Source organism: Scardinius erythrophthalmus, assembly GCF_964197995.2.
Source record: "Scardinius erythrophthalmus genome assembly, chromosome: 7".
NCBI lineage: Eukaryota > Metazoa > Chordata > Actinopteri > Cypriniformes > Leuciscidae > Scardinius > Scardinius erythrophthalmus.
Genome location: NC_138227.1, coordinates 34,195,514 through 34,207,080, shown reverse-complemented (window position 1 = coordinate 34,207,080; position 11,567 = coordinate 34,195,514). Strand labels below are relative to the sequence as shown.

The window sequence follows — 11,567 nt, the reverse complement described above, 5'->3', positions numbered from 1 at the left end:
ACCTAATAAAATTCAGTTTAGTTACTAAAATGTTTTGACAATCACACAATACACTTATTGTGATGTAATAAATAATTTGTATTTTTACACCCCCCCCCCTCCTCCCTCCCCTACATAAATCTTACTCCAAGCCAAACTCAAAAGTAGGCAGCTATGGAAATACTAGCGTGTTGTGCTAGCGATACCGATTTAGATAAAAGCTAGCGATGTCAGATTAATGTGATAGGCAATATTAGACAATATATAGTATATGTTGAGGAGTAAGTTATATTTAGCAATATAAACAACAAGAAATGATAGTAAATAGAGATTCAAAACAGAAAGCTATAAGGAGCTTACAGACGCAGGCCAGCAGCAAGGCAGACAGGAGCAATCAATCACATAGCACCGGGCAAGAGTCTCTCTAGTCTGAAGCCACTGCTCTACTGATCTCATGGTGGCATGAAAGCTCAGGCAGTGGCCATAAGAAGTATTGTCACTGACAGTCTAATGTGTGACCAGAAGGGGTGAGTGGTTTTGGCACTTCAGCTGAAAGCTGCCATAATTGTGCTATAGTCTCAGCCATTATTTTGGCCTGCACTCCCCTCAACATGGCGGCATTGGTTCTAGAAAACACAGGATGAGATGGAGACTCCCTGTGCGAGCACATGCGAGTTACTGGTGGACTTGTCCATGAATGGTGGATGGTAGATTCGTGAATGGTGGATGGTAGATTCGTGAGAAGAATTGGATTTACGGGACGCATCATCAGTAGTGTTCCTCTAGGTCATGGGGTGTTTCGGCCTTTGACACTATACACCCTCTCCAGAGGCGGCCAGCTCTAGGTTGATCAAACCTCAGCTTGCGTCCCGAGTCCAATTAGCCATGAGAGTCACCTTGTTGTCGAGTAGACATCTCAGGGGACTGTGCATGGCAGAGACGTCCTGTTCCCTGAGTAAAACCAAAGCCGACTTATCTCCTGGCACACTACTTGGGGGCCCAGCTGGGGTCGTTCCTCTTCAGCCAGAGCCACTGGCTGCTTCTTTCATATATGGCTCTGATGGTAAAGCTCAAATTCCTCGCTTCCATAGCCCATACATCCCTCCAGCTCAATCTCCTCTTTTCGACACTCTCCCACCGTGTCCACAGTCCCTGTTTGCCGAGGGCGACTGCCTTGCCCCATCTTACCGTTTCCTCCTGACGCCGCACTTCCTCCACCACCATCTTCCTCCGTGCTGGAGCAGTGGCGTTTCTCCAGGCTGGGCGACTAGTTGTTAGTCCAAGGCCTCCTCTTCCTTGCTGAACATTCCCCACAATATCAGCTGCTGTTGCGTCCTCTAATGCTCTTGCTGGTCTCCACTTGCGCCCAGTAACCAGGGTCGGTGCATTTCCTCTGATCACCGGATCTTTGGATTCGTTCAAGGTCATCTGCAGACGTGTTTTAGCACACTTGAACTCCTCTGTGAGGCTGGTGAGGGGCAGCTTGAGGACACTGTCTCCGTAGAGGCTTATGGAGGTGAGGCAGCGTGGAACTCCAAGCAATTTCTTGATGTGGACTGTGACTCTTCTCTCCAGCTTCTCTACTGTTGTGATGGGCACCTCATAGACTGCCAGGGGCCACAGCACTCAGGGTAGTAGACCAAACTGGAAGCACCAGGTATTTTGGTATTTTGTTCCCCATAAGATTCTCAGGACACAGTGCGAGTTCCCTTTAGAAAGGGAACGTCTCGATTTACGACTGTAACCCTTGTTCCCTGAGAACACGGAACGAGACACTGTGTCACGGTGCCATGCCACCGGGCTGCCTGCACAGTCCCCTCAGATGAGAAGTGGATGACATGTTCTCTAGGCGCCCCTTATATACTTCCTGGTCGCACTAATATGATGTCATAGGCAGTTGCTGGCCAATTTGATTGCCGTGATTTGACAGTTGCTTCCCCATAATCATCTCAGGACGCAGTGTCTCGATCCCTGTACAGTTGCAACCCAAGATGTTCTCTCACCATTCCTGATTTCTAACATGCTCTCACTGTGTTTGGTGTTGTCTTGTGGCTGTCAGAGCAGAAACAAAAGCTAACGCTCTCCATAAAATTGTATATAATGAAGTGTTCATTTGCATATTACTCTAATGACATGTTAAGTATAGACTGACATAAAATATATATATATATATATATATATATATATATTCTCAAGAGAGCTTTTTAAAAGTCTTGCAAGTGTTCACAAACAAGACAATTATCATGAGAATAGTCTCTACATTTATATATTACCAGATCAACCTTTCACAACACTGTCAAACTAACAAAAAGAGATTGTGGTAAGATTTTAATTATTTAATTGTTTGCGTCTTTGAAGAACCAGCATATGCTACCTTTAGAGTACTGAATATTTCCATTTATATAACAGGACTGAATAGCTGACTATCTGAATGATTATTTTGTAAAATGATCTAACTCTTAATTTCAAAATAAATAATTTTTATTATGATGTGCATAATGATATCACTATCATAAGTATTTGCATATCATTCTAGATGCAGCCACCACTAGAGAATGAATCCATTGTCTTAGTGTTTACACTCTCTGGACTAAATGAAACAATGGGGAAAAGATTTGTGTTTTTTTCATTGACTGCATTGTATTATCCGTTAATTGTGTTGTTTAATGTTACCATAATTTACACTGTAATCTCACATAAGAAGCTTCATGAGCCAATGTATGTCTTTATTTGTAATTTGTGTGTAAATGGACTGTTTGGCACTGGTGGATTCTACCCTAAATTCATGTATGATTTATTATCCCAGTATCATGTGATTTCTTATGCTGGATGTTTGATTCAGATTTTTGTCATTTATTCATCTGTTCTGTGTGACGTTTCAACATTAACAGTGATGGCATATGACAGGTATGTGGCAATATGTAGACCACTTGAGTATCATTCAGTAATGACCGATCAGAGGGTTCTTGAATGTATCCTTTTCTGCTGGCTTTCTCCATTTTTTTGCATTTCTGTTTTAATTGTATTAACATCAAGACTAACATTATGTGGCTCTAGTATTGAAAAGCTATATTGTGAAAATTGGTCAGTTGTTAAACTTTCCTGTTTTTCTACAACAGTAAATAATGTGATTGGGTATGTAATCATTTTTATATATTTTGGACATGGAATATTGATATTTTGCTCATACATTTACTTGATTAGAAAATGCAGAAAGTCAATAGAGGGCAGGCACAAATTCATACAAACTTGTGTACCACATCTTCTTGCATTGCTCAATGTGACTGTTGCTTTGCTGTTTGATGTGCTGTACACTCGTTATGGTTCAAAGAGTTTGCCACAAGATTTGCGTAATTTCATGGCCTTGGAATTCTTACTCATACCACCCATTTTAAACCCCCTCATTTATGGACTAAATCTGACAAGACTACGGAAGGAAGTCGTGAGACTGCTTTTCAAAAAAGAAGTGGAAATATCTGATTGAATATTGGTCACATATGAAGATGGGTAACACTTTACTTGAAGGAGTCCATACGACTGACATGACACCTTTATAATCATGACATGGCACGTGTCATGAGTATGAAGGAGGTTTTATGCATGTTTATGACAATTAGTGTCATTCGCTCAGTTATGCATTTTTAATGCAAAGATGACATTGTTTGAGATGTCTTTGTTATGACATCTTGACATAAACCAATACATCATAACCTAAATTGTCATAAACATAAACATAGCAGATTAATTATCAAACTTAAGAAACTACTTAGCTTTATGGGTTAACATTACATTAAACTGTCATGTGATTGGTTTTGACATTGGCTGTCACGAGGCCATTATAACTGTGTCATGAATATATTTCTGACCACTTTTTTCCCCCGTATTCCAGTATTAGTTATAAAATAATTTGACAGTGTTAACACTTAATGACATTTTAATACAAAATTTAATTAGTATCACTGTAGTTGAGGTCCAGAAAAATATGCATGACACTGTTATAAAATAATTTGACAGAGTATTAACACTTGATGACATTTTAATGACAAATTCAGTTTGTACCACTAAAAAAAAAAAGTGATCAGAAATATAATGTATGTTAACCCATAAAGCTAAGTAGTTTCTTAAGTTTGATGATTAATCTAATATGTCATGTTGATGACATATTTATGACAGGTTATGATGTATTGGTTTATGTCAAGTTGTCATAACAAAGACATCTCAAACAATGTCATCTTTGCATTGAAAATGACATAATTGAGCGAATGACACTTAATGACGATTGTCATTAACATGCATAAAACCTCCTTCATACTCATGACATGTGTCATGTCATGATTATGAAGGTGTCATGTCAGTCTAATGCACACTCCTTCAAGTAAAGTGTTACCCAAAGATTTTATTATCCTAGACATTCTAACACTATGGAAATTGTTTTATTGAAATGGACAACACAGCAATTGTGATTTTTCTTTCCAGCCATATTACACTATATATATATATATATATATATATATATATATATATATATATATATATATATATATACATACAGTGTTATGCATAAGTTTAGACACCCATGCTAAAGTTGACTAAAAAGAGGAATAAAAAATCATCTTTTGGAAATTGAACTTAATGCCTTAATTAAAAAAATTAGGAAAAATCCAACCTTTAAGGACACCAATTTTCTTTGTGAATGAATAATGTATCGTAAATAAATAAATGTTCTTCCTTAAAATACAGGGTGCATAAGTTTGGACACCCCTATGTTAAATTCCCATAGAGGCAGGCAGATTTTTATTTTTAAAGGCCAGTTACTTCATGGATCCAGGATACTATGCATCCTGATAAAGTTCCCTTGGCCTTTGGAATTAAAATAGCCCCACATAGCCTTCACCATACCTAGAGATTGGCATGGGGTACTTTCCATAAGATCATCTCTCAATGCAAATCAAACCAGTCATTAGGCTAACTAACTGAAATAAAACCATGCCAAATGCAGGCTTACACTTGAGTGTGAATTTCAAATGTTCAAGATGTTTATGTTCCTTTGATATAATTTAACTGTCATACACTGATTGTGCTTGTGACACTGATTGTCCATTCATGCACTGGTTGTAGAGTCCCATATTCATTAAAGACAAACACACATTTCTTAAGTGGAGTTAAAAATGAACAAGGGAACGCACTCTATATTCACTGAGTGGTTAGGTTGAGGATAGATAGCATTGAGGTCACAAGCCTCTTCCAACCACCTGCTGTTGGCATTGTCCTTCTCGGTCTGGCAAAATGTATGCAGTGCACAGCAGGTAGCAATCACAGTTGGTGTGAAGGTGAAGTGAAATTCGCTTCTTTTTAGCAGCACCCTCCACCTTGAATTCAAAATCCTGAACGTGTTCTCAACTCCCACTCGTAGTGAGCTCAGGTAGGCATTAAAAGATTCTTGTTCAGGGGTCAAATGTGCAGAATTTATGTATACTTTCAAGAGCCAGTCAAGGAGGGGGTATGCAGGGTCCCCAACTATTAAAAGCCTAGTGTCTTGTCCCTCGATGTTCTTCACACCCTAAAAATAAGAATGAATTACATAGTATTATTTAATTAATATTCCCTTTAAAAAGTAAAGCTGTCACAAGCTTCACCTTTGGTAGCAGGTGGGATCTTTGGAAGAGGTCAGATTGGCGTAGAACATTGGCATCATGAGCACTGCCTGGCATTTTACAGCTGATGCTCCAAAAACTATACAGAAGTGTGTGTGTATATATATATATATATATATATATATATATATATATATATATATATATATATTTTTTTAGACCCACACATTTTGTACAAGAGAACATGCAACATATAATCAGGGACTCATACTATAAATTAATATAATTTTTAGTAAAGTACCAAACCTGTAACAAGTAGGACCAATTTGTCCACTACATATGCATGAAAAAAAATATATATATAAAAAATATTAAATAATGATAACGATATTCAATAGGCAAGTCAGTCAGTAATAAATACATTGGCATTCAGTAAAGTGTCGAATTCATAAAAAGTAGAACAATTGTCCGCTTTACATAAAACAAATCACATAGTGTGCGTGTATGAGATGTCCTTTGAGTACACTATAAAACCCAACAAGTTAAGCTAACTTAAATAAATTTCATTTGAGGAAACCGATTGCCTCAATTCAATTAAGTTTATAAAAAACAATAGTTATGAGTACTCTGAGCTTATTTTAATCGAGTCCACTAAAACAATAACATTTCTTAATACACAATTAAACTTTACACTGCATTTAAATACTTTATATAGCTGAAAATTCACTTTATTGAGTAAAAACATGCAGTGAAATGACAAACTTTATATGAACTCAGAGCACTTGCAGTTACTGTTAGCTCACAATGTCACACACAAAGTCAAATTCAATAAGTTAAGCTAACTTATTACATTTGAGGACACCGATTGCCTTAATTATTTTAATTTTTAAAAACCAATAGTTATGAGTACTCTGCAGTTATTTTCAGTTGAGTTTACTAAAAGTAGATATACATTGCAGTCAATAAATTAAGTGATTAATTAAGTGATTATTTACGCTGCAAATGAAGAAAACGCATGCAAACAGAAAAAAACACATGCAAATAGAAAAAAACCCACCAGCGATAAGAAAACATCTTCATCAGTTTTACAACTCACATGCGTCCCAATACTCACAACACAACCAAATACGGAAACGCGCTGCAAATACGGAAACGCGCTGCAATTAAAGAAACACGCTGCACAAGTTCACAACACAACAGAAATGTTTCGAGGGGAACCAAATAAGTGACGAACCCGGTAGGGACATGCTTATAAGACCTTAATAAGACCTCATCAGTGGTGTTGTCGTCTGTCAGTGTCCATGACCTGAAAGGTGAGTTATTTTTTACTTTATTTAAAAATCCTGATCATATAATTCATTGGCCTTTTAGATAGTATTAGCCTAAATAATCTGAAATACACAATTAACTGTGAAACATTATGTTAATGTTACAGGAGTTACTCTGTAAGTTAATTGGGAACAAAACAGTAAAACTAGACCTATAGGTTTAGCTGAAACTCAATTACTATCATATATATTTTTACATCAAACCCCTAATCTATTGTGCTCTTGCTACATGACGATCTATAATAGCAGAAAATAACAATTTCACTTGAGGCTCCAACTCAAAAGATTTCTGAACTTTACAATGCTCATTTTCAGGTCAACCTCAGAGCACGCCACATGTCCGACCAACTCTGCAGATTTGCAGGACCGATTCCACTGCATTTCAAGGGAGGACCACCTAATGACATGGCTGCCAGTGGGTGGCTTCTTTCCCTTAAATCACCCCCATCACTAGCCACCTGGTGCTGGATACCCCAGTCCTCTCTTCCCCCATTCCAGACAGTTTTGTACATGGCAGGGGGTCCCTGGCCATAGTCCAGTGAGACATGTGCTGAGAGTGTCAAACCCGACCATGATTTGCGTGGGTAAGGCTGTGTTCAGATCAGCCAGAGGAGAGAGACTTAGGAAGATCATTAGGGAGGGGAGGCTGTTGACTGAATACAAGTATTGAAGGTTGGTTAAAAAAAGTTAGTATTTAAGTAACACTTGGAGAAAGGGTTACAGTCAGCTATGGCTCACTGTGATCAACATTAATAAGATAATGATGTGGGCAGCTTCACTGTCATTTTAGTAACATGTGGATCTAGAGCTGTACCTCTGCCCAGCATATTTCAAAAATATCAGAACCACTGAAACCCAATACATCAAATCTAAATTGACAAAAAACAGCAGATCATTTTCAAAACTTACATGTGTCACGGGTGACAAAAGCGCTTGGCGAGCGGAACCCTTCTTCTGAGCCACAAGTTTCCCGAGGGAGCGATTTTGTACGCAACACGTCCTACTCCGGTTCCGGGTGTGGCAGGAATTTTGCCCGGCCTGATTAGCGCTGATGCACTGCAGGTGCGAGAGAGAGAGAGACACAGCCTCCACATAGGCTTTCCGCTTTACAAATCAAACATAAAAGAGCCATTGAGAGAAGTTGGACGTGGTTCGTTGGGGTTCTTTCAACGGGCGGGAGCTGGTTCTCTCGGAGCAGTTTTGGGCGCAAGTTGGCTCGGGGAAGCTGTCTGGGTGGGAAGGTCTCCCGTTGAAAGTGTCTGCATTGGGAGTTATAATCGGCTGTGGGGAAGCCTTGTTGGGGTGAAAATCGCCCATTGAAGTCTGCTGGATCAGAGTTTGTCTGTGGGAATCTGCTGGACTGATTTATCGATTGGATCTGCGCCGTGAAGGGAGAGAGAAAGATAAGTGAACTGATTTCATCTTACAAGCATTTGAAAAGCCTGAAGAGGATACAGTGAATGTAAATCTGACTGTTGGGGAAGCTATGTGTTTCAGAGTGTGTTGAAGAGGAACTGAGGATTGAACACCCCCCCACGGAAGTGTAATGAATGGATTGAGACCTCTGATCAGCCCTATCGTGTGAGTGAATTGCAGTGTTTTTGCCTTATTGATACACATGGATTCATCGCTGTGGATTTGAAGTGAACACGAGTGTGGTGTGTTTTTGCTGAGAAGCGGCCCAACCCTTGTTTACACCTGTGTGAAAAGTTATGATACCTGCTCTCCAGTAGAAGCCCTGTGAGTGTACAGCTACGCTGGTGAAATACTATTAACCTCTTCCCTGCCAGAGCCCTGCGAGTGTACAGCTACGCTGGTGAAGTATTATTAACCTCTTCTCTGCCAGAGCCCTGTGAGTGTACAGCTACGCTGGTGAAATACTATTAACCTCTTCCCTGCTAGAGTCCTGCAAGTGTACAGCTACGCTGGTGAAATATTATTAACCTCTTTCCTGCCAGAGCCCTGCGAGTGTACAGCTACGCTGGTGAAGTATTATTAACCTCTTCTCTGCCTGAGTCTTGAAGGTATCCTATACTGAGAAGAATCCTTACCTTTCTGCTCAATGTCTGAGTCTGGAAGTATACAGCATCGCTGACGAAGTAAGCTTTGAAACTACTGTGCACTGATGAAGGTATCCTGTACTGAGAAGAATCCTTACCTTTCTACTCAATGTCTGAGTCTGGAAGTATACAGCATCGCTGACGAAGTAAGCTTTTAACCCCCTGAGGTCGCCTATCGCGCCGGCGCGATAGGCTCATTTTTTTTCCTTATCAGTGCAAACAAAATCAAAATTTTAATATTATTTTTTATCTTATATGCTTGTGTTGTACATCAATCGATCCTGTTAAGAGTGTATTTTTTTGTGCATACTCATAATAAAAACAAAGTGTTGTGCTTTTCGCCAAATAAAGAAAAATAAACATGATGCGCGTTCTGCCGTCTCTCTCAATGTGAAACTCATTCTGAAACGCGACAGAAAATGACCTGTAACTCAGCGAATGTTTGTCACACAGACTTAAAACACATGTCTATACAACGCTTGGAGTCTCTATTTTTAAAATATGTAAATTCTATAAAAAACAAATATTCTCTGTTTAAGTAATCCGTAAGAAAGCAGCGGCATGTACAGTTTCTCAAACACATCCTAATTAACTATAATGTGACCACACCTACGCGCGCACGTGCGACTGACATGCAAATGATCCACGCGGCAGAACGCAGACCTGTAAACGCCCTCATCACCTCAAAACAAAGAATTAGAGACTCCTCTCTGCTTTTCATCGAGTTTGAAGATGTGCTGTGCTGTGCTGTTTACCTTACCTTGTGCTGTGCTGTGCTGTTTACCTTGGATTTACCTCAGAAGAACGCGATTTGAAGATGAGAAGATTTTTAAGGTAAGACATGTTAAACTGGTCGTGCCAGATTAAAATGTATGTTATGAAATGAGTTTGGAGTAAAAACATGAACTAAGCCTAATATCGTGCATGTATATGCATCTATAAATAGACAGAAACATGTTAAAATGTGAACTAGACTGGTAGGCAACCTTTCAGTGCTAAATTTATATACTTCATATATATTTCACTCAGTTTTGATTAGCTTATGACACTGATTATAATGCTAAAATACTTCTTTATGCGTAATGTAGGCCTAGCTTGTTTGCGAATATCTGCTAATGTGATTTAGTGCAAATATGTTTCAGCCTCCGGTAAAATATGTGATATAGCCTACTGTCTACATTATATTTTTATATAAATGCTCGATTTTGGTTAGCCTAAGACACGCTTCAATACTGCCTTATGCACAGATGTTTGTGAATACAGGTGTAAATGTTTGAAATGTAGTGATGTGTGTCGTTCGCGAACGATCCGTTCATTGCGTGTGTCACTAAATGCGTGCGGATACCCATCAACAGATACTCGCGGTGACGCGGTCTATGGCCCATAAATAGATATTTCTCCGTTCTATGGCCCATCAACTATACATTGTTTGTCCATAACCATCACTTGCTCAGCAGTTTACTTTGTATAATGTATGCTGAAAGTTTTATTTTGATGTTGTTTTTTAGGAATGTGAACCTTCAGTTCTCAGTGCGATCGAGAAATCATACCGAGTAAGTGCATAGACGTAATATTTTACAGATGAAATGTAGCCTAATTGTGTTACATCGTCATAATATAAAAGTAGCCTACCTATTCTTGTGTGAAATGACAAAAAAACATCCATTCTGCTTATACAGGAGACACTGCGCAGAGGAGGGTGAAAACACAAGATACATGGAGGACAAAGACATTTCCATGTCCTGCACCTGTGACTGCATACAACAAACACATGGGGGGTGTTGACCTGTCTGATCAGCTGATACAGTACTACACAACACAGCACATAACCATGAAGTGGTACAGTAAGATTTTTCTACACTTCTTGGACATTGCTTCCACCAACTCTTTCATTGTGCACAAAGAGCTACATGGTAACTTGTCCCATAAAGAGTTTATGGAGCAACTTATAACAGAGCTCTGTGGTGTGTCACAGAAAACGGCAATGAGGTTTAAATCAGTGTTGGTGTAACATCTGCTCCCTCCAACCAACAGAGGGAGCCGTCACCTGAATACTGACATCACTCCATTTCTTCTACAGTCACTTCCTGTTTGGTTGATATAAAGAGCCATGCTTTCCACTAACACTTTGCGAAGTATTGCCAGTTTTACCTGCCTTACTGAGCGTTCTTTCCATTGCCATTGTTTTTGCCTCTTGTTATGACCTTTTGCCTGCCTTTTGGATATCACGTCTTTGGATTACTGTTTTTGCCTTGGTTGCTTACTTGGACTGTCTATTTTTGTTCACTGAACCCAGCCTGTATCTTTGACCATTGCTTTGCCTGTCGATTTGGATTGTCTGCTTCAATAAAACTTCTGCATATGGATTCTCAAAATACGCCAAGCATGAGTTCATTACAGAATACTTCGCCTGAAATGAATCCAGCAGAGGTATCACAGCTTCAGACGGCTTATGCATACCAGAGTGAGATACTAAAAGATTTTCAAGGCCAACTTTCCAACCTACGAGCAACCAACGAACATTTAACCCATTATATTCAATCTCTTCCGTCAACTAGAGCTGAGCCGGTAAGGTTTTCACTAACAGATAAATTTGATGGTTCTGC

The 11,567-nt window shown here is 39.2% G+C and overlaps 1 protein-coding gene across 1 annotated transcript; it reads left to right on the top strand.

The window, feature by feature from the left end:
• Nucleotides 1-2,515: 2,515 nt before the first annotated feature.
• LOC308693817 (olfactory receptor 6N1-like) lies at nt 2,516-3,463 on the top strand (the record flags this gene model as incomplete). Its single annotated transcript, XM_081370912.1, has 1 exon — nt 2,516-3,463. One exon carries the CDS (start codon nt 2,516-2,518, stop codon nt 3,461-3,463), a length of 948 nt encoding a protein of 315 aa, XP_081227038.1.
• Nucleotides 3,464-11,567: the final 8,104 nt, after the last annotated feature.